Raw genomic sequence first — 24485 nt, forward strand, 5'->3', positions numbered from 1 at the left:
ACGAAAATGACCCGGATTCGATATCAAAAAAGTCTTCCGTTCACACGCAATCGGCTCAATAAACGTGTCCGTCCACACGAGACTGCTCGACCCGCTGGAGACGCTGTAGTACATATGCGGGGCCTGTAAGTGGCGCTGTACTTCCGCCACAAAATACACCAAAAGCAGCGAAGAAGACCTCCCAAGCATGGTTGCCATGGTTGCCTGGTTTCCCTTCTGTTTTTTTCCCCGGTCAACATGTCCGTTAAAGTTTAAATCTTCCGGACAAAATTAAAAAAGTGCCGGTCAAAGGTATTCTTTGTTATTTATTGAGCTTTAAACAAATTGATAACGACTCTATATAATAATATAAGAATAATAAACGGAGTCTCTCTTTTCCTCCCCCTCTCCTGACAGCCCTTCAGTATCCATCTCATGCAGCAGCTGATCCAGTAATGAGTGACCCGACAGTAAAAATAAACATATTTATAACTAGTTTAGGTAGTTTGAGAGGTAATTAAAATAGCTAAGGGTGATGATCTAACTTGAAGTGTGTGTTTTGCTCCACTCATCGCTCCATCACAGCGGGCGGAGCTGCAGGTGATCATGCAGAGCTGCGTGTCTCCGTCAGCAGCAGCTGATCTCTGATCTCTCTCTCCTGTCCGATTAGACTTCACTCGCGTTTATATCCATATCGATCAAATCTAGCTGGAGGCTCCTGCTGGGTGCGCTGTCCTGCGAGATACCGGGACCTGGCTCGAAACACTCGGTTGTTGTTGTTGGCGAAACACATCATCAATGACGCGGGTGACACGGGGGTGAGCAGGAGAGGTGGGGAGAGTCGGGGCTATGGCGCATAGGGCGTACACACGGAGCCGTTTGACCCCCCCAGAGCGTTCCGTCCGCAGATCTACCCACCTTGGGACCCGTTATCGTTTGAGGGGTCCGTTTCCGCGGTTCCGTTACGGCCTCGTGTGAACGAACCGTCTATACGATAGAAAAAAGTAGCAGATACAACCCGAACCGTCTCCATGTAAACGGGACCTCAACCAATGTTCACAGTGGCCTTTCATCTTGCCTGTCAGCCATGGGATACAGATTAATAAAAGCAGTGGTAACACATTTTGTGTTTAAATCACCATTCTCACTGTTCCTCACAAAGTTGAAGTACTCATTGCATAGTAGCTGCCAAGAGTGAAAAGTGATCTCTTCTTAGCTAACTAACTATGGTAAGTTAGGTAACTTTTTCTACATGCACCGAGCCATTCTCAACACTGTTACGATAAATGACCAAACACTCAACAGATAAGTGTAAGCATTCAAACTGTAATTACTCAGACATCTCATATTCCATGTATAAGATATTAAGTCTGGATTGCCTTCTTAAATAAGAGGGCCCTGTGGTGTAGCATTTTAACATCTTCCACTTCACTTTTGGCTTGCACCATCTGTCCAATCTCAGACACGCTTTATTTTGGTGTGAGAAAAACAGCGGGTTTCACATAATATTACCAGCATCATCATCATTTCTATCCTCTTTCCTACAAGTATTATAAATGAGTTGGTAGAGTTCAGTCAGTGTCTTTTTGCCTATCTGCTGGCAGGACACAGCCATCTGAACCTCAACGAGATAACAGTGAAATGCAAATGTATTATTTGTGTACTTTATGTACGTTTGCGTTCTTGTGAGTCCATGTCAGCATAAGAATTGGATTCAAGGGCCTTTTGGGGAAGCAGCTTTTGCATAATTCTGATAGGCCAATTAGTGCAGAATGATAGATGATGAGCTCTATGGGCAGACAGGGTCGTAACCGAGGGGAGAGAGAAAGCACTCTGTCCTGAATCTCAAATATGTTCGGCTATGTCCTCCCTCAAAGTTACACACAGCTCAGTCACACACTAATAATTCCTTCATCAAAGTCTACTTTTGGCACGTTTGCTTTCATGTCTTGATCTGATAGATCTTTTATCAAGTTGTGGAGAAGCCTTTTAGTTATTTTTTGTCGTTTTGTTTGTCTATTGGATTACGGTAGCAAATGTTGGCATTTACTGAGTCTTTGAATTAATATGAAAATCAAAGTATAACTTTTTATTTATATTCAGCTATTTACTTTGACACACAGCAAAATCGTATTATAATTAGTCGGGTTTACGATAGGATTTTTGAGAGTAACATTCAGTTTGTATCACTATTTCTCCCTGCAAGGAAAGAAATGTACATTTTCTTTTCCACTGTTTATTTATTTGCGATCAAAGGTCAACCCCTTTTGTAGAATTTTGTCACAAAGGCATTTACTGTCTATAGTCATTATGTTCACAGATTTTAAAGTAGATGAAACAAGAAAATGCCACCACTTATTTCCACTGCTTAAGTGCCCCACTAAAACCATGTGTGACATGACATTTGTGAAACATAAGAACCGTCAACTGATGAGTAGTGATAACAGACGGCAGCTCCAAACATAAAGCATGCCTCCATCGAAAGACAGACATAAAAAGACATCAACACAGACAAGCAATCTTCAGAAGTTGGCAGAATTCCAAGCAAGAAATGATGAAATATTTTAACAAAACAGTGCCTGGCTTCTTTGATAGGTGGGATCGCTCTTATTCCGTCTCATTAGCCTGTGTGCATTCCTTCTTTCTCCGAAGCCATCTGTCAGAGTGCAGGCTTGTTTGTGTGTGTGTGAAGCATCTGTCGTCAAAGTGACAGATAAAAAGGTCAGTACTGTATGAAAGGCACATCACTTCTCTTGGAAAAATCCTGTTTTAACTTTCATAAACAGTCATTTTGATGTGATTCTTGTCATTGGCTTGGAAAAAACTTGCAAGGATTCTGTTTACATTTTGATTAAACGCTGCTGCTGATGTCAACTTGAATATCAGCAGTGCGCCATGCATGCAACAGTGAGCTGTTTTGGCTCTTTCAGTGATAAACAATCTACCGCAGCACTCAGAGGTAAAGCATGAAGCAACTTGAGGTTTGGTGTTGCAGTGTATGCAGTATAATATATCAAAAAGTAACTTGGTAACATGTTTTGAAGAATAGGAGCAGGGCCCAATGCACTACTGAAAAGATGCAGGATTGATGTGAGATGAGGGATTTCTTCACTGACTACCTCTTTTTTATGCCAGTCGAGTAATAACCAGGGCATACAACTAGGCCAGTGCTGTCACTATACTGAACACTATTGCAGATCATTTTTATTTCATTTGTTTTCAGTCAATGTTGCATATCATCTACACAAAGTCTTATCTAATCTTGGCACTAATCTGCACTGATCCGAGCCAAACAGTCCTACAATCAAGCTGGCAGTTGGTGGACATGATCTCGTATTATAATGACTGTTGTTGGATTTTCTGTTGAAATTTGTTTTTCATTTTCTTATTGTCTGTCTCTCTTCTCATCTCTTCTCTGATCCTCTCTTTTCTTCTTCTTTACAGTCCTTTACAGTTTTATCCTCCTCTTTCTCCTTTATTCTGTCCCATGAATTACAACCGCAACCAGGATTGAAACGATGTAGTTGTCCAGTCTCTGCAACTCTGTAAAGCCCAGGAAGTGATTGAAGAGAGAAAAGTGTTCCTAAATGACAGAGACTGGGTTAGAGAGCAATGTTCTGTTGAGCTTGTTTATCTGATTGAAATAAAAATTAACTATGTTTTTCTGCATATTGTGGATACAATTAATTACGTAAACTGTCTGCAGACCTCATTTGCATTTCTTGATTGTTTTCAGTGCGTATTCTGTATTCCGCATGAAGTAAAATGAAGATGAGAGATGGGCATTGTCATTTATGTCAGCATGTTGTCACTGGAATTGTGAGAAGGTTCTGCCCCCAGGAAGTTGGGAAGATAATTGCAAACATCTGTCTCTGTATAGACTTGGGTGAATCTGGCTTAAGTGCATACAGTCTAGTATGGAACTGTTCATTTGTGAATATGTATCTCCTATCTACCCTGTTGGTTTCAATCGTTGTCATGGCTTAGTTTTATCTATGAGTGATTATTTGCACCTGTATGTTGTCTGCGTTAGTCTGTATCTGCTTGTGTGGGAGGCATAGCTATGTGAAGGCACACATTCCCACATTGCCTTTTTCCTTTTTGTCTTTCCTTTCCCAATGCCCTTCTCTCATCAGATCGCCTGTTAAATATCCATCCGGATGCTAAAAGAGCCTCTGTACGTCTGTCTGTGTGTCGGCAGTTCTCCTCCAAACCAAAATGAACGACCCAGTTAAATAATAAGCTGAAGGCTAACAGAGGGATCCCATCAACCTCTGAGCTGTATCCTCTCTGAAGCCATCAATCCTGGGACTAAAGCTAGGCTGCATAATGACATTGTGGCAGTGTACTCGCGCTGTGCTGCAAAACATATTAATGTTAGCCATAATGAGTTTGACAGCCCAATATGGTTGTCAGGGATCAGAGGGGATTTTAACTGGCAAACACTGCCCTCAAATGGACAAGAAGAGCTATAGCATCTGCAGTAAACGCTGCAGTGTTGTCAGGTTTTGTGCAGTTGACGTGGGGAAATGCTTTACATCCTCCATGATTGTTTTGAATCGTTTTGAATCTATAATCATTCAAATGACCCTCAGAAACCATAAATGATAATACACAATAACGATCAGTACTCTTAGCAGCGTGTCTGGCTTGTTGCATTCATGCATCTACAAATTCATTCATGTATTCTTCCTTGTCAAAATGTGCTTTCCATGTACATTGATCTATGCTTACATGGCTGTTTCTCTCGCCCATGTCCTAGAGTCTTGGAGCTCCAGCAGAACGGTGACATGGATATACTGAAACTCAAATGGTGGCCCAGGGACAGCCCCTGTGATCTCTACAGTTCAATCCAGACACGACAACAGGGGAACGCCCTGGACATCCACAGCTTTGCGGGGGTGTTCTGCGTCCTGGCAGCCGGCGTGGTGCTCTCCTGCCTCATTGCCATGGTGGAAAGCTGGTGGTCACGGAGGAAGGGATCCAGGGTCCCCTCCAAGGAGGTAGGGGGATGGATGGGTGACTGAAAGTCAGAACAATGGTACCATGAGAGGTATAGGGCCTATAATACAACCCAGGTCTTATGTTTTAAAAGGGAGAAGAAGCAGTATAATTGGTAGAAAAAGGGAAAGGAGGGGTAAGAGTGATGATAATGATTGCATGGATGAGGGGTTTAGTTTCAGGCCTTAAGGTGCAAGGAGAAGGGTGTAAATGACTTAATAAAGAGTCTAGATTCTGTCGCGAGGGATTCTAAGTTAAAAAAAAAGTACATTTATCAGCCAAGGTGCATGAGAAAGGGAGATAGGAGTAAAGTCTGCCTTGTGAAGGACATGTGACGCTGAACCTTAGAAAACCTCTCATGTTTACAATGTCACTTCCCCTGAACTAAATTTGCACGCAGGCTACATCAGCAACACCATGCTGAAAGCACAGGCTGAAAGCACAGGCTGGAGCTGCATTTATTGCTATGTTTTTCCCTCTCTGTCAAAAATAATCCTGAAGGTGCTATATTAGATCTGCAGTGATATAACCGCCATTGATCTTATGCGTAGACTTGTGTATATAAATTGCTGCGTATGTAGGAGTGGAAGGAAAGGTCCAATAGGACTTCAATGTTTTTAGAAGCCATGAGAACTTTGTATCCATTTCTCCTTCCTACCCACAATACTGATCATGATAGGACTGTCAGCTTGACAGCATCCTTTTTCTATTAATTCTGATAGGTAAAGTTGCCATCAAATTATCTTACTGATTAGCCAAAGAGACATCCTCTGCCAAAGGCTAACTTATCTGAAGATGGTGTTCATTTTTCACTCATGTCCTTCTAACATCCTTGATGTAAGTACTCATATTCATGCTGCCAAAAGTAGTGTTTAACGCTCAATATGATGTAAGAATACAGGCCCTGGTTGACATATCCATGATACAGATATATATAGATATATGTCTTTACGTTCACTTCAAATATTCCGTTCTATTGTACAAAATGCTAACCCTGAAAATGATGCAGTCCAAATCCTCAATGTGTATTGAATCCTGTAAGTATTTTCTCTTTTGACCCTATTATGTAGTCAGTATTCCGCTGCTGCATACTCTCACCTCTTTTTAAGAATTATATGATTGATGCTATTTGGTTGGTGTCTATTAATTTAAAATGAGACAAATGTGTCAGTGTCAACAGGGTAATCAACCTTATTTTCGTGAAAAGTAAATGTTTTTCAGAAAAGATGACACTGGCAACGTTAAAAAAGCTGAATACAAAAACAGCCGGAGGGCCTGTTTGAATGCTGCTGCGTACCTTGACCAAGGCAGAGTCAAAAACACTGACACACAGATTTAAACATGGATATTTATACAGGCGTTCTGTTCAAAATAGTGGCAACACTCCACCTTGTGAATTAGCAGTAGCGCCCTGTGAAATATCCAATCAGCCTATATGCGTTTGATCAGCTCAGCAGGAATATCATTTGAGGCAATCAAAGTGACGCTGGCAACATCTTCCCCTTGTAGAGACCCTGCAGTCTGTTGTCATTTGCTATCTTTGTTTGCTCTTACATAGACAATACAGGGGAAATATTCAAATAAGAAACAATTGGCAGCATGTGTAGTCGAATTTCTAATAATGGATTGTAACTCAGTATATGACTAGCCATTGGTGCAACTTGACATTTCAGTATAGCTGTTTAATCCTCATAGGGATTTGACCAGAAATTGTATCAGCTTCTAATTCATCTTTCAACGCCGACCCACATTGTCACCTCTCATGCCTACTGCTTTGTTTACCACAACACAACAGGGAGAAAATGTTCAAGTAAATAACTTTAATCAAAACTGTGAAATTGCAGGAAAGTGTAGCAAATTTGGTATGCAAAACATGACACTGATGAAGTGAAAGAAATGTAATTATGTGTGAAATAATATTTTCACTTTTGGTTCAGAGTTAATTATTTATGTGTTGGTAACAAATTACACTGAGGCATGAAGCAGCACAGATTAATTTAAGCGGGAAATATTTTTGCCATCAGGTAAATTACTTCAGCTTTAAACAATTGCTTTTTCCCCTCTGAGGAAGCTATTTGATAAAAACAGGTTAAGGTTAACTTATGAATAATGACTTTCCGGAATTAATGTTGCATGGTTTCCTTAGCTTTCATTCAACTCCCAGTCCTTACAGACTAAATCAAATCACGGTCATTTAGAAATGAGCTGTTTGAATGGTGTTCTGTATTATATTGCTAATGTTGCCTACAGTTACCAAAATGGGCTGTAAAGGACGGGAAAAGATGACCATTACAGTACATTAGCTATTAGCCGTGGAGAAGAGATAGAGAGAACAACCTGGTAACAAAAGCAAGCTGAGTTGATTAGAGTTGAGTGGAGCTGAACCATGCAGTGGAAATCAGGCTTGAGTGAACATCTCTCAGACACAAATAAGAGAAGCCTGGCCCATCTCCTTAATCGGTGGTGTCATGCTAATTTAAAGTTCCACCAAAGATAATTAGAAAAGAGGAGAAAATGATGAAAATGAAAATTGTTGCTATAGCCAGAGTGATTTAGTGTCAGATGAGGTTACTTTAATTATAAAAGAATGATCTGCAGATATAGAGGGAGAGTTTAAATATGACAACTCCATAAACATGTTATTGAATGAGAAAACAATCAAACCAAATTATTAAATGAGCAGCTACGGGTTGAAAATGTGTTGTATAAACACACATTATTCAATTTTACATCACTACAGTTTCTCGCTTTTGGAGACATCTTCACTCACAAGTCGTCATGGATGTGATGTGGGGTTGGGGTGACCTCCTTTGACGTAAAATACAGAAAAACACTACAAAGAAAATTGAAAATGGATTTTCGTAGCAGGAAAATAAGTAGTTAGTGAGTGTGTGTAATCACTGGAGTGTCACAGTCTTCTCTGACTAACAGCCTGTAAGTTTCGTACAGCTTTGTTTACTTACTGCAGTCCAATACAAGACATGCAATTGCTTGCAACTTTTAAACAGTGACAAATCATTTGTTGTATTTATTAAATGTGCCTTGGGCTGTGGTATACATTGATTTATTTAATTGTGTAATTTTAGTTACACTCCAAGTTGTTTCCTCTTCCTTTCTGAAAATGAATCAGTGAGGCTAAGACTAGCTGTGCTATGTTGTAGGAGAATTGGTGCACTTTTGTGAATACAGAAGCAGGAGCTATAAAGCTGCAGGCAGGCTCATCTATCTGAGTCAATTTGTTATGTGCAAGTTCCCCATGCATCTGGCATGATGTGCCGTTAAACTGGCTACAAACTGCAGTGAGGATCGAGCCACATGCTCAACAGCAGGTTGACTGCTGTTCGGTCTGCTTAAGCTTAATTTGGTTTCTTATATATTGCTGCCATGATTTAATCCTCTAATTACTTTGGTAAACCAAGTTGCATGTATGTAATAATTACTATGCATGCTGACCACCATACTGAGATACAGAAGTAGGTGAGGAAAACAGATATCCGCCTGTAGAAGAAACACAGTTATCAATTGAATCTCAATCTCAACTGAAATTGGTCTGTTAAACTAGTTTGGCCACGTGGGATTGTCTGTAACCTTTCCTAAAGTCCAAAATGTTGCCGCATAGCTGACTGCCAATATAATTTTGATTTAGATCAGGCAACAGTATGTTTTTCTTCAGTGCACACAGCGACAGACACACCATGTAGGCCCCCCTTCCTCCGGCCCCCTGCTCAGCTACCAGCTTTAATCTGTCGTTAGATCACTGGTCATGTCCAACAACTGAGCAGCCACAAAGACACCAGACCTTTGGCTGAGCACAAAGTCATGTTAGGCACAGTGTGGTTCAGCTGCAACACACACAAACACACGCCCCCCGCCATCTTCATTAGCCCCTGAAGGCAGCGAGTGGAATCGGCCCCTGACTGAGCGCAGGAGTGGAGACGCAGCCGTGAAGAGGAGGGACAGCAGGGATTTAACCGCTGATAGTCTTTAATTCTCTTTGTAGATTTTCTAAGTTTTGCATATCAACGCACCATACAATAACTTGCATATGGAAATCACTATCATAGATGAAGAAGTCACATATGGATGATAAGGTGCACCTCTTATGTATGTGCATTATAACTGGGAAAAAGGGGAATTTTTTATTTACAGTAAATATTTATAATATTATTCTTGCATTCAGCCAGAATCTGAGAGATGTATAGTTTGCATATATTGCTTTTTATGCTTAAAGGAAGGACTAAAATAGTTTTTAATGCAAATCAAATCAAAATAAAACATTGGGATTATAGTGTGAGCGAGGAAATGGGATATCTAAATTACGTTCAAAGAGCATCATTAGAAAAGCCCTGTCAGTGCTTCCATGGTGAAGATGAAGTTGGCTCAGTCAGCCATGATTGTTATTGATAGTTGAACCCTGACATTTATCCGTCACCCTATCAAAGCGTTGACCTATTGATTGCCATTAGTTTAGCTCAAGGTTTGCTCACCGTAACCACTGAACCTGAAGGGGATCAATACACTTCAAACAGAGTGCTTGTCAGATCATCAAACAGCATCTGAAACCCCCGCTGTCACTCCTTTCCCACCGGGGACTAGCAAACATTTTTGATAACTTTTTGAATCAACATTCTGACCATCACAGCCACTTCAATCAGCCAGTGGCCTGATGTGTGGGGGAGAGAAAGGAGGCAGGATTTAAACTGCTCTGTTAAGCTCTCTTTTTATTCTGAACAACTACTGATATCAATTGTTGTTGTACAAATGGGTGCAACAACATAAATTGCAGGGATACTTTACCTCTATGACAGTGAGAAAGGGTGTGGGTGTTTGGGACAAAGATGAACAATTTTGCCTTCAGATGTGGTAAGACAACACATCTTACAAATGAGTTTGTTTCAAGCATACTCCAATAAAAGTTTTTAATTTGGCTGACATATTATGTCTCATTTCTTGTTCAAGTTAACCTGTCACAGTATATGTAAAAACGGTGGGAATACCATACTCAGATCTCAAATCACCATCTGTGCAGAATGTTTCCAAATGGGCAACCAGCTGCAGAGAAGGTTTCTGAGAACAGAAAAGGAGGGAGTCAAGCTGGGTCCACTGCAGCATGTCCCTACTCGGTGGAGGGAAGAAGACACATTTAAGTCAACTTCAAAGCAGCTAATTATATAAATTGCATATGTTGCATTTTATCGACTGGGGAAAACTATGCCTCTTCATGCAATTTGGCCTTAGTCATGGCCAGTGGAGTAAGTCTAGTGTGTTTAATGTCATCCAACTTCTTAAAGTTGAATTAATAAAGTGAAGCAAACCATAAAGCTTGTAATTAACTCCACCAGACACCTCACTCTCTGTCAGTTTAAATGAAGAACTCGTTGGCCTCTGTCTTGCTGTCACAGTGGATGCTAACACCCCTTGCACATTTTGCAAGCTTTACATAAAGTAGGAAGTCTGGTGACCCATTCTTAATATGTGAGCCTAGAAATTGGCTTATCAACATACATTGGCACCAGGAGTATGAATTAGTCATGGAGACTTGGCTTGAGGAGTCCAATGCAGTGACGTGCTGGGCCCAGATAGACATATTATAGACTTGCTGTGTAATTCAGGCTAATATCTGCCACATAGGGATTTGCATGGTTTCCTCAACTATTATTGTATGTATTAGGGCAGACTGACAGTATGTCTTCTAAACCATCATGGTGATTGTTGAAATCACTAAAAACCATGTTGCTACATAGAATACTAAATAATGTTTAATTCACTTGGATACTCTCTAATCTATCTCTTAGATTGGCTTAATTGCAAATGAGCAAGTGCACTAAATGTAAAAAGGATTGAAGCACTATGAGTGCAGTTATGTCATTATGATTATCAGTCGGGTCTTGCCTATCACAGATGCTCATTGAATAAAACCTGTGAATAATGTATTCAAAAGTACACTGAGAATGCTAATCACTTCTAATTACCAAATAACAGACTCATCCTAATTTGTCTCCCTTGAAGATGAAAAACAGATTGGCCACTCATACTGTAACACACAATCACACCAATGAGCATGCTCTCCCATGCATGCATGCATACATTGCCTCGCTTTTACCTCTCCTCTTGCTACATGTCAGGCTTGTGTCAATATAACGAACAGATTTGTGTCAGATATGACATATCATGAACCCCATTAATGCAATATATACATTTGTTCAGTGTGTTTTAAACATGCTTCAAAGGGTGGTTTCCAGCTCATTCATTCAGTGACATATACACGTCTTTAGATGGAAGCAATCAGTTCACACAGCCATAAATCATTTCTACATCCATCCATCTGATAGTAAGGCCAAAGACACCATCCCCTCATTCCACACACATACACTCATGCTTTACTTTATACATGAAAACCCACAATCCACCGTTCAAGCTCTAATACATCTGATCTGTAAGTGTTGTTTCTCTGTGTTTCTTCTGCATACTAAAACATACATAATGTCTCTACATGCTTTTACATTCATTGTGTAATGCTGTGGTAACTGCTTTTGACTGTGAGCTGTCTGTGCTATGTGTTGTGGAACGGCTGACATTGCTATTTGTGAGGCTGCATCTCAATATATGCCGATAAAATTGTTAATGAGATTTACATTCATAAACACAAATAAACACATTTCCACAGAGTTGACTCCTGTGGGTCACCTATGCTGTATCATGTGCACATTTCACAAGGATATGCATACAAAATAAAGGGTGGAGGGAGAACTGTCTAACAGTCTCCGAGGCAGCCCTGCGATCTTGGGATGTTTGATAGTTCACTTATGAGTTAAATGTATTAGAGTGAACTACAATAACTACTTCCTGGATATACCCCATCTACAAAAACATAATGATAGGACTGTATATTTATGCTGCTTTGGAAGCTAGTCTAAATTTGGACCTTTTGATTCTTGATTCCTTTGACAAATGTTTTCCAAATGAGTGTCTAAGACCCATTTCATTCATAACAGGGCAGCTGTATTGCTTTACCCTTTTGCCCTATATATATATATGTTCTATGAAAGGTTTTATATGAAAGAGTTCTGTCATTGGATTCAACCGCATCTCTAAAAGTTCAAACCTGAGAGTAACCATTATACTGCATATTGCCATTGTCAGAACTCTTCCATAACGGTAATGTCTGTGGTTTTGACCATGTCTGATTTTTCATATAATCCATGTCGATTCAGCACGAGTAGAGCAGGCACTTCCTTGTGTATCATCATCGTTGGTACACCTAAAACAGCTGACCTCTTCTCTTTGAGGTCTGGATGGAAGTTGCCGGCCTACTCGTTCTAACTCTACACAATGATCTGTGTCACTGTGGCTCAAAGCTCTCATATTTGTTTTTGTTTTGTTTTTATAGATAAGTACTCTGTGTTGAGGGGTGTAGCGGGAGAGAGAGAGGGGGAGAACAATTCAAAATGCCATTTAAACATCTCCCCTTTCCAGGTATATAACCACTGTGTGAATGTCTCTCTGAGGACACGACACAGACGACCTGCTTAACTGTGTGTGCTGACTGACTGCCGTGTCTCTCTTCTCGCTCACCCCCCACCCGTTTGTCTCTCCAATTGACTTCTCTCTCTCCTCAACCTTAAAATCCTTTCATCTGCCTGATCTTGTCTGTCACTCATCCCTTCTCTGTCTCCGCCCGGCTGCTGATTTTCTACCTGTGTCTCTGTTTGGCTTCTTTATTTTGTGGGGTTATAAACTTCCCACTCAACTTGCATGCACACAAACACATTTATACGAATTACTCCATAACTCTCTCCCATAACCCTGTCTCTCTCCTCCTGTCCTTTTTACACACACACACACACACACACACACACACACACACACACACACACACACACACACACACACACACACACACACACACACACACACACACACACACACACACACACACATGCACCTCACAAACTAACACCAGGCGCAGGCAGATGGCCCATCTGCCAGGCAAGCTGCTGATCCTTGCCCTCACACCACAAATGAGCGCCCTCATGCCCTGGGCGCTCAGACCCTGAACCAGAACCCCAGCATGGGCCACACCAATGCCCCCTCCACCCACTACCAGCCCCCGGCATGCTGCGACATTCCTTGTGCCCTGATCGTGCAGCACTCCTACGAACACACCAACCCCTCCGAGCTCACCCCCAAAATGAGAATGACCACCTTCACCACCTCACCTCCCACCCCAAGGTTATACATACAATAGAGGATAGAAATAAATCATTGGTTAGTAACGCTTGAAGAACTGGTATAATAAAGGAGTGAAAAGGTATAAAGAGGAACAATGGACATTAAGTTGCAAGGTTCAAAATGTATTGTTCACAGAAAAGCTTACTGCTGGATACAAAAATATCTCTTTCAAAAACGTTTATACACCTGGCATGTTGCCGGTTGACTATGTGTGCAATGATGCTTTCCTGCCTCTAGAGGGTGCTGTCCCTCTATATAGAAGCAAGTAAAGTATAATCTTGAAACCTGAAGGTTAAAGCCTTCAATTAAGTATTTACTTCATGTAACATGGAGATTTACTAAAAAGTCATATTACTAGATGAATCCAAAACACAGTTTGTTGTGTAAACTTGGCTTTGTCATCCAATATAAAGCCTTTATATTGCACACAATAGATATATATTTGAATACATTTCAGATATTCAGATACATTTAGATTTATAATTGTATTAATGTAAATATAGGTAATGATCAGGTGATCAGTGTTGACTAAATCAGTGGGCTTTATAATGTAGGAAATCTTCCTTCACAATAATATAAATGTAGTCAGGTCCTCCCCCTCTTTTCCACAGAAGCCTTCCACTTCTCCTTTCACAGTACCTTTCAGTCCTTAAATATTCCCATTAGTGTCCTTTAACTTACAGCAGACTGACCATTTGTGATTCACTGTTCTTTTTCATTTCCCTTCATTTCTTTGATACCAACCCTAACCCTTTGGATATCCCCTCCGTTAAATGTAAAGTGTGTTTATGATAGTGTCACGACAAACACTAGCGCCCCTTCGTCCTCTCCTCCCTCCCACTGTCCCTTCCTTAGATGGCAACCAGGGGGCACCATTGCTTGTCCCCTCTGTCCGTGAGCTTCATACAGTAGGTCCAGAGCCCCCTCCAGACCCCCAGACCTAAAGGACACGGTCAGTAACTCTATCTTTACCCCCAATAATGTGACTCCCTTCCTCACAAAACCCTGTGACGTTACACAAAGTGTGAACCTTAATGGTACACCTATATTGATGTGACACCCCACACTTCCACAGACCTAACTCTCAGACCCTTACCTTCCATAAAGCCAGAGAAGCACCTTGCCATGTGTGTGGACAATGGAAGCATTTTAGGAGTTACTACATTTCAGCAAAGCCTTTTCCTCTCGCTATCCTCACCTCATTCATTGCGTACTCAGCTCCCTCACACCACTGTCCCCTGTAAAGGCATGCATCACCTCTCAGTGAGTGTAACCATCCTTGAATGAATATGTGAATATAGTCATTATAAGTCTCATTTAACATATACTGCAAGTTAAGGTAAAGCCTAAGTTGATGTATGCACTTTCTTTTTGAACTGTTAAGACTGTTAAATATTGTTTGATTGAAGTTTAATAATCTATCTTCTAAAATGCATTTGATAAAGGAGCCATATTGTATGTGGCCTGGAAAAATTTCACCTGAAAATGAGATGTCAATCTCAATGTGAATTTTTTGGCATGTTGGCCATGATGCAATGTTGACAATAAGCAGGAAAAATACATAGGTTAGGTGAGGTATTGTTAAGCATTTGAACTGGCTTATGTAAAAGAGGTTTTATTTGTAATGTTATGTTATTGTAAGGGACAGTAGACCAAGCACAAGCCCCCTGGAATCGCAGAGCGCACAGCATGATGGTGGTGTGTTTTCTGTGTGTATTCCAGATTATCTGCACTCCCTTAAAGACCTTGTAGAAGTGTGTGTATGTTTCTCTCCTTCTATATCCTCACCACAGCTCATAGTGTGCTTCTCTTCCCTCCATCTTTCCCCTCCTCTCTTTTGCTCTCCTTGCTTCCTGTCACATTTATGGTTCCCATTGACCACCAAACATTTTTTTTAATAACTTTATGTTGTGCCATCCCCACTTTCTCTCCTAACTCAACATGGGTCTCATTTTTAATTGTGCCAACACTTTTGTTTGGCTACATGCATGCCAAAATGTCCTCACCTGCATTGGCCTTTTCTTTCTTTTACTATTTTTCTCTCTACCCATTTGTACTGCTCAATACAAATTACACCCAACCCTTTTCCATTACTTCTTAAAAAAAATACACCCTCTCTGCACGTACTCTCATGTTTCCTTCACTGTTCTCTCCATGTCCTTACTTTTGTTTTTGCACTACCCTCACTCTTCCTCCACTCATTTGTACCCTCTCTCTCCCATTACCTTCCTATCAAACTTTCCTTGAATAATCCCTCACATCCTCTTTCTTCTTTCTTTTCACTTCACCACTTCCCTCACCTTCTCCCACCCTTAAACACTAACCCTGGATCTTTCTCCTCAAACATCCCTTTTAAATTCTACGTTCCAATGTGTTCTTTCTAACTTCTCATTCCCTTCTTCCATTTACCATCACCACTTCCTCTTCTTCGCTCTACTACTCCCCTGCCCCTCCCCACCTGCAGGACGATAAGGAGATCGACCTGGAGCACCTACACCGCCGGGTTAACAGCTTGTGCACCGATGATGAAAGCCCCCACAAGCAGTTCTCCACCTCTTCCGTCGATTTAACTCCCCTTGACATGGATGCCCTGCCTGCGGCACGCCAGGCACTCGAGCAGATCAGCGACTTCCGCAACACCCATATCACCACCACCACCTTCATCCCCGAGCAGATCCAGACCCTCAGCCGCACCCTCTCTGCCAAAGCTGCTGCTGGATTTTCCACTGGTTTCGGTAGCGGTGGCGGCGTCCTCCAGGACCACCGGACTGGCGGGGTGGGCCCTTTTAGGCAGAGAGCCCCCAACGGTGGCTTCTTCCGCAGCCCTATTAAAACAATGTCCTCCATCCCCTACCAGTCCACAGGTCCAGGCCCCAACTTTGGATATGGCAATGACCCCGACAGGGGCACCTCTATATGAGGAGTTTCTAAGGATATGGTTGGCTCAGAAGGAATAGGAGCAGAAGGAGGCGAGGTAGTTAGGGTCGGTCATGGGATGGTAGAACAAATGCATTATGGCTAAGCTAAAAAAAATCTGCTAGAGAGGTGTACATAGGAATCTTTATGTTTTTAGTTTCTGCTTGGGTGTTTCCAGGGGTGTCCAATTTTTATGTCGAGAAGACAAAAGAGGTGGAGGTCTATTTGGGCGTTCCTTATCCTCCTGCAAACATTCTGGTAAGGTTCAAAAAGGGAAGGGGGTGGGAAGGGTTGACTCTTTGCTTTGTTGTTGTTGTTCTTGTGATTGTTTGGGGGATTATTTTTAGGGATATGTGTGAAAGGGGATCTTTTTCTATTGCTTCTGTTTTACATTATGAGGACTGCCTCATGTAATGGAGATCTGCTGAAATGACCTGACTATTATGATCTAAATCCCCTTGGAGGGTTTAGTTTACACTACTCCTACCACAGGAAACACGTATATTCCTGTGAGCTCCAGGGCTGCCATTGGTGGATGACTGGTGGTGTTGTTAGCCATTAAACAATTCTAAGGGACTCACACTACTAAGCAATTATTGAGTTGTTATTTTATGAAGGCGTTTATAACTATAACTTTGTCGGTAGCCCTGGGAATACATACAGCAGCCCCTTGCAGTTTTGAAAAGGCCTGATCTCAGTGAATATCGGAAGACTCCACTTCTCAACTTTTACTCTGCCTTTTCACTTTGTGGGAGTCCATACTGAGTTTTCTCTTCTCTTGCTTCACCGATACTTGGGGTTCTAAATGCGTCCAAGGTGGTGTCAATACGGTGGCCAGACTACACTGAGACGTTACAGTTGAACTCACACTGACCCCATCACGGAGCATCCATCTGAATACTGCTTAAACGCCATGACAGTGCAACAATATGACACTGAATCACCAGTTTGGTGCGTCGGTCTTTAACTATTTCTGCCATTTTGGTGCATCAGTCTGAAACTGTTTTCAACACTTTGATGCACATTGAAGACTCTTTGTCAACCCCACTGCACTGTACCAGTGCCCACAGACCTGTAAGTGATTGTATGTAGATCTGACCTTTTCTTTCTCACCTGTACTGTGCTCTCTGCTTTCAAAGTCAAGGTGAGATCCTCTTATCAAACTCTCAGAGGGATAATAAAAAGGGATGATACAAGAACAACTTAAAGAAGAAAAAACATAAAAGACAAGCCGAAAGACTTCCAAAAGCTTATGCTTATTATATGTCTTTTATTGACTTTTGTTTTTGAAAAAAATAGATTTAATGCGTGGAATGTGTTTTGGTCAGGAAGTACAAAAAATAACATTGTTCTGAGCTGTCTACTTGTTTTTTTCCTCTCAGCAAACTTTGAAAAACTGCTAAATGAGTGCTGTAGTCTCTGGTTTTGCATTATTAAGTCATTCAAACTTTTACTTTTTCTTTTTCTTTGTTTTGCTTAAGTTAAGTGCTGCCATAGCCTGGGTGTTTAAAAGATAAAAGCTCATTATGTGCGGTCGTGTCATGTTGGAGATCATTAATCACTTTTTATCAGGTTCATTTGATGAAAGGGACTATAATTTGTGTTTTGGAGAAGCCATTGCAGCAGCATCTTCAGTACAGGCCTTATACGTATGTCAACTAGCTAGCTTTACCCTCACGGCTTCCAGTCAAAATATCACTCAAAACTGGAAACATTTTAGTGCAGCAATTCAGTCGTTGCGCTAAGGGTCATAGGAATGTCACAAAGAATCAACGCCCATCAGAACCCAGTGTCTGCCTTTTGTGAGATAAGTCAGAAATATACTTCTATTTCATATCTGTAATGTTAAGGGTACTGTTTATATAACTTGTTTTTTTTAAGTGCCAATTAATTCAAACCAGACCATTAAGGTGCATTTTGTGGCGGGGGAAGAAGAAAGGGACATTGAGATCATTAAAGGAATATTTTGTGGATTAGGGAGTGGGGTGGTAAAATGGAACCAAATCTTTTTCACTAACACTGTATTAATAAATGATAATGTTAGTTGTTTAGAACCAGTTTTCAGTTTGTTATCTTTAAGAACTAAAACTGCAAAATGTTGTGCGTAGAGAACTCAGTCGAGCCACAGTGTTTTGAAGCAAGCATTCTTAGGCATTATTTTTCTTAGGCTACAGTATGGCTATTGAATGACAAATAAGACACAGACATTTCAAATGTTTTATTTAGTATAAATGAAAGAGACATTATAAAAATGTATATTTTACACGTTGATGCTATTTTTGTTTAACAAAAAGAAAAGAGTATATCATAATGAGCTATAGTATAGAGTTAAGCAGTCCCATTTGGTTTCTACCTGTTCTCATGGTCAACACAAACTATTTGCTTTTATCATGTCATTCTGAGTTCATTTTTTATTTGCTGGCTAAATAACAAAAAGTGGCAAGTTGATTAAAAAGAAAGCATGCACAAACTTGCTCTTGCGCTATCTGTTAACATTTTTTATTTCATACATAGAACTACAGGATTTACTTGATAATTTTCAAAAATGTATGATGTACAGTATTTAATATAGGCCTATTTTGTTGTATGTGTTGCATATTATTCAAAAACTGAACAAACTGGGGCCTCTGTTACAAGTGGCAAAGCTTTCTGTGTATAATTTGTCTAATAAACAGGTTTTCTACAGAGGTATGGTATTTTCTTGTTTGTGGTAAGCAAGTCAACGTTATACAGAAATATGGTGAATAAATCTACATCATGTCATTTATTAACACATTTGAATACCAGTAAAGATTCTTTGTAATTTATCGCCTCACCTCTGGCATGCATCCTCCAAAATCCAGAAAAGTGTCCTCACTACTTTGACTCTTCAAAGTAATGTTTTCCTTAATGCTAAATCGCTTTTGTCTTTTTCTCTGTTTGCTTCAAACGTCTGTACATTTTCTGAAAACAAGCATTCAAATATAGAGGCACCTCACTAAAGAGCATCTTTCCACCTTTCAAATAAGTGTGCAGTCAATGTTGATCAAAGATTCCAGACGACATAACATCTTCCCTTTCTAGATAAAGTGGCAAAGTTTGTCCTCTCCTCAGCTTTCTGATTCCAGCGCATGTGACTCGTCTACTCTCTTAGAAATGGTAACCAACCCTGCACAAGTCACATCTTACCGGTAAGTTGATCCAGATACTGGTAGGAGTCTTGCTTTTATCAAAAGGTTAAAAGGTGATTCTCCTTTATTCTCTCTTTCGACATTATTTTAATAATAAGCAATAAAAGGCAACTTCTTTCTAAAATGGATTGATACATGTACTGTAGTATGTCATTTAATTATTGCAAGTTGGTTGTAGTATCCTGCTTATAGCTTCAACATTAAACCTAATAGATTTTGGACAAAGGGTAAAAGTGAAATTACAAAAACCAACCATAACAATTTAAATGTTTGTTTTTTTTTGCGATATGAGATGATCTGATGCGTGGAATATATTTTAAGATCAAGCATGAGCAAAGCCTTTGTGTCTTTCACTTCAAATGGCCCATCACTTCAAAGGCCTGTGTACTGCTGTTAACAGCTGGATAGACACACTGCTGCGGACCAATGCTGTCAAGTTCAGTGGAGCACTACATTGAAGTTCTCCAGTTTAACCAGTTGGTGCCACTATTTAGCCCTTCCCCATTGTCTTAGACCTCAAGTCTCTGTTTATGCTTTTCCTCAAGATAAATGACAGATATTGAAAATTAATGTAAGGAATAAATGTAACAGATATTGATGGTGCTTATAATTTCAGTTGACACATTATGTGATAACCAACTTCATATCGTGCAAGATATTTTCTTCTTCTTGTACAAGGCAGAGAAAAATCAGAGTCAGCATAATTATCATTATCTGTATTTCACAACTATGAAGAGTAAACCTGTACCTAAAGTCTTCATGCTCTCCTTTTTCTTTGATAAACAACTTGGACGTGGAATAAATGAATATTTTACTAAAAATATGTAATACAACACTAGACACATTCAAAACAAAATGTCCCGAATGCATAATTGTAATGAATTCACATAAAGGCCTTAAAGTAGGCTACTATCTAAAATGTATGCACGTAGCATCAAATTATAATGCTAATTAGCATTATAAGGTTGCTGGTTGAGGAGATGTTGAGGAGATGTTAAGTTGAATTAATATTTGAGTCATGGTAACACATCATACTTCTTAAGTTGAGTACAGGGCTTTAAGTAAAGTAAAAAAAACGTACAAAGTGTTTTTATTGTTACTTTTCAATAGTAGCCTACTTTTTCAGGTAGGCCTATTTCTAGGAAAACGTAAAAGTTTGTAGAGAAGACAGTTTCCTTAGGTGTGGCAAACTTTTGAGCTTCGAAATACTTATTAACAATACAATTTAGGCTAAGGCTAAGGGCTTCAGTTAAATGTTGAAATCTCTGTCCAGCTCCTCTGACTCCGGTCTCGTGCCCGTCGCGCCCCTGTCTCCCGGGAGATGGGAATGAGAAGCGGCAGCACGCAGACTCCTCTTGCGCATTGGAATGGGAACCTCCCTCGAGGAGCCCCCCAGGCGTGACCAATGGAACATAGAGTCTCCATTGTGGCTCCGACACTTTAATAATCGCCAGCTACAATATCCAACCTGTCGGTAGCTTCAGGAGCCCGGCCCGGCCCGTTGGATGGGGGCTTGTAGGTGGGAAGAGGGGGCGAACGCTCGGCGCCAGACCTCTAGCCCGCAAGACGTCCCCATGATGAATACATGAATAAAAAATACAAAAGATTGATGTCGGGTTATCTCTGGAATTATGGGATTTCGTCCCACAATTTCCAGCTCGTCTAGTTAAAGCAGCATTGTCTTTAAAGAATGAACCCCACATGTCTATCACAGTTTAGCAGTTTATGTCTTTGAATATAAATGTTTTTTATAAATGTAGTCTTATCCTGCTGCTATAACATTTTCGTGCATTGCATTTTGCAATTACTTCATTTAATGTTGTGATAAATTGGACTAGGCAGCAACAGGTACCATCCCTTGGTCATTGTGGCTCATACATTGGGCCACTGTCTACATTCTATCCCTAAATCCACCGTGACAATTAGGTGAAACTGCCCATTTGATCAGTAGGCTGATTACTCAAACAGCTTCAATGTGTCCAAAGTTTTTCTTGCCAAGCTGTAGGCTACGATATTCCCATTTATATGTGTGCACCCCTTTTTTTGAATAATTCATAGTGAATATCGGAAATAATATATTGTCTCATCTAAACATCGTGTTTCGTCTGTGCGAGTATTTGCGTCAGTGTATGTGCGCGTGCGTGTATATCTCGCTGCTTGCCGTTGCAACCGTGCGCTGCGCCACATACAGCTCGTAACAGCGTTGAGCGCGAGCCCCCTGCTCACGTTTCCATTGTGAAGCCCTTTTTACTGGCAGGGCGTTGCAAGAGCTGGATCAAACGGTTTTAGATCCCCGAAAAAATAAAAATGGAAACTGGAGATGATCTGAGAATGAATGAATTGACAGTGAGTGCGCGAGCCCCAGGAGCCCCAAAGTTTTACCAGCTGACTGTTGATCAAGCAACTTAGCCCCAAGCTCTTTTTGGCCAGGCTTTTCTCCCTCAACTTTGTTAATTTCATCAACACATTCCCTGAATGTGTGTCACCATTGAGGGATGAAATAACGTTATTCATTCAAATTTGACAAATACTGAGATGAAGCATCATTATTTGAACTGATTAGGGGGCACATTTATTATGTTAGATTCCTTTGTCTCAACGAATATGTGATGCCTTCTTTGTTGACTAAACTTTGGAGTTGGGGTTACAGTAAATACTATGGGATGCAAAATGAAATGCAGCCTTTACGCCTGACAGTGAAGAGAAACATGTTAGTTAACGATAGTAAATTAACCCTTTTCAATCTTTCTCCTCCCTCTTTTTCCTCCCCCTTAGGCCTACTCATGCACACGCAGGTAATAGGCTAATTATGTCCAAGCTGTGAGTCTCGCGTAGCGTGGACCACGCTTCTTACCTAAAACCGTCACCACATGCACGTGCGTCCTGTGGGAGGTTCCCCTTACCTCCCTCGCGTTAAACACTCCTTAAATTGTAACGTTATCATAAACATTCCGGCTTCGGGGGCCATAATCACCTCTCTCGGGCCTTACCGAGACTTCTCATTGGACGTCAACACGCGACCAGCGCGAGGAGGGGGGCTCCCAGGCGCGTGCCGCTTTTTAAACGGACGCCGCGCCTTGAGACATCAGAGAAGGAGTCCCGCACGCGACAGTCATACTCACAAAGTGCGACAGGAAAGCAGTGGGTGCCTCCAAAAAAACTTATATAGATTCAGTCGGGTAAACTTTTCCTACTTTTCGGGTTCGTTTAGAAACATGGATGTCCTAAGTGTGGAAGACTGGAACAGAGGCGCACAGGAGGTGGCAGCCATCCACGCGCGGCTGCAGAGCCTGAAACCTGCGGAGAGGATTGGGGAGCAGCAGCGCGAGGAGTCCCGCTATGAACCTGGACAGACGCTCGTAGACAGCGGCAGTGACCCACGCGCCTGGCTGGCTCCGGTGCAGCCTTCTGGCACCTGTGTGGCACACGCCACTTCACCAGACTACCTGCGGCACTCGCCCTGCCCCAGCACCGGCTCCTACCAAGGTGAGAAACATTGCTAATAGTGTCCATTTTGGACAACATTTCAAACCAACATTACCTGCAATTCAACACATGCAACAGGCATCTGAGATTTGCAGGGGGTTATAGTTGTGGGTCTCAAATAGGCAGAATTATAATTTATTTTCTTAACAGTCAGCTTAAGTGTCGTTATTTCAACAACCATAGTCAAAAGCTTTTGTATTTATTATAAATTAATCAAACCGGACCAGTTCAGTACATTTTTGTTTCTTTATTTTTCAGAGAGTGGTTCCCCGGATTCCAGTCCTCCCAGCTGCAGGAGAACTGCTAAGAGCCCCTCCTCTTCTTCGCTCAAAGTCAGGGACTTGTGCCGTCTTCAAGGCACGGCCACCGGGTCCGATGACGAGACATCCACGACACAGAGAGCCCAGTCCAGCAGACCTCACAACGGAGTCCAGAAGCAGAGGCGCGTTGCCGCAAACGCACGCGAAAGGAGACGGATGCACGGGCTTAACTACGCGTTTGACGAGCTGCGCAGCGTCATCCCGGCGTTTGACAACGACAAGAAGCTCTCCAAATATGAAACTTTACAGATGGCGCAGATTTACATCAACGCACTGGCGGATCTGCTCGAAGCTCCAGTCTCCTCAAAAAAAAAGCAGTAACGACGTCTCAAACAACAGCAACAACTCGCCAAAGTGTGACACTGTGCTTCCAGCCACCGGTAGTATTGACGGAGCGAAGGACAGGGCTTCCCCGTCCCCTACCACTTGTAGGACGGCAGCGGCTGTCCACATTAGCGGGATGCCTTTCCGCCCTACCTTCGACGACGAATCGTTCTCCGCTATTGAAGAAGCAATGCGTTCGCCTTCTCCTCCTTCTTCCACCCGGGAAGGCAGTTCCCTTGCACCAGTCGGAGGTGGGAGGAAAGATTCTCCCCGAAGCGACGGAGAGTTTTCCCCGCACTCCCACTTCAGTGACTCGGATGAAATAGCGATGGAGCTCCACTCAAGTGAAGAAGATGACCTCTCAGAACTCAAACTAACGCGCCACCACCACCATCATCATCAACACACTGTTGCTTACTAAAAGAATAATAATAAAAACATAGGCCTATTATTAATAACAACAGACTTTATTATAGTCTCAACATTGCCTACAGCAAAATAATGGCCGTAGCATACACAGTGTCAATAATACAGTCTTTATGTTGCTAACAAAATGCAGTTTTAACATGGAAGTTTTGGCTTTTTCAAAGAAAATGATGTTACATTTTTAACAATATCCTTATTCATTTTTGATCAACTTGTAACATAGTCTTAATCTAATTTTTTTTGTGTGAGATAGGCCTAATTCGGTTCTGCCAATAGCTGTCTAGCCCATAATTTCCAGTTTCCATGGAGACGTGGCTGGAAGACCCCTCTGCCATGTAGCGCTCAGCACAGCCATGGGCATTTCCCACGTCACTCCGACTGAAAGCTGTCTTCCACGAATCATGATTTAATGGATTATAATTTACAAAAAATAAAATGTTGTAGCTTAAATATGATTTTGATATTTTATGTTTGTATTTGTTAATTTTTAAGTATAATGTATTTCCTTTTGCAACTTTAAAAGTTCATAATGTGCACTTTAAAAATATACAAGCCGGAGGCTTGATAAATGCGAGTTTTGTTTTCAAACCATGAACAATATTTTTTGTTTTGTTTGCTACTTTAGTAGCCT

At 41.2% G+C, this 24485-nt stretch overlaps 2 protein-coding genes across 2 annotated transcripts in view; both read left to right on the forward strand.

Annotated features, from left to right (window-relative positions):
- The window catches only part of grid2 (glutamate receptor, ionotropic, delta 2), a 410560-nt gene extending 391744 nt beyond the window's left edge, over positions 1-18816 (forward strand). The window contains exons 15-16 of the mRNA XM_034118783.1: positions 4742-4982; positions 15677-18816. Of these exons, the coding sequence (XP_033974674.1) occupies positions 4742-4982; positions 15677-16132 (697 nt within the window). The 3' untranslated portion in view covers positions 16133-18816. The remainder of the gene's footprint in view (positions 1-4741; positions 4983-15676) is intronic.
- Positions 18817-22513: 3697 nt separating this feature from the next.
- On the forward strand, positions 22514-23849 carry atoh1a (atonal bHLH transcription factor 1a). Its single transcript, XM_034118742.1, is given in 3 exon segments — positions 22514-22784; positions 23043-23418; positions 23420-23849. Coding segments are annotated over 3 exon segments (1077 nt in total).
- Positions 23850-24485: the final 636 nt, after the last annotated feature.

Source organism: Trematomus bernacchii, unplaced genomic scaffold (assembly GCF_902827165.1).
Source record: "Trematomus bernacchii unplaced genomic scaffold, fTreBer1.1, whole genome shotgun sequence".
Lineage (NCBI taxonomy): Eukaryota > Metazoa > Chordata > Actinopteri > Perciformes > Nototheniidae > Trematomus > Trematomus bernacchii.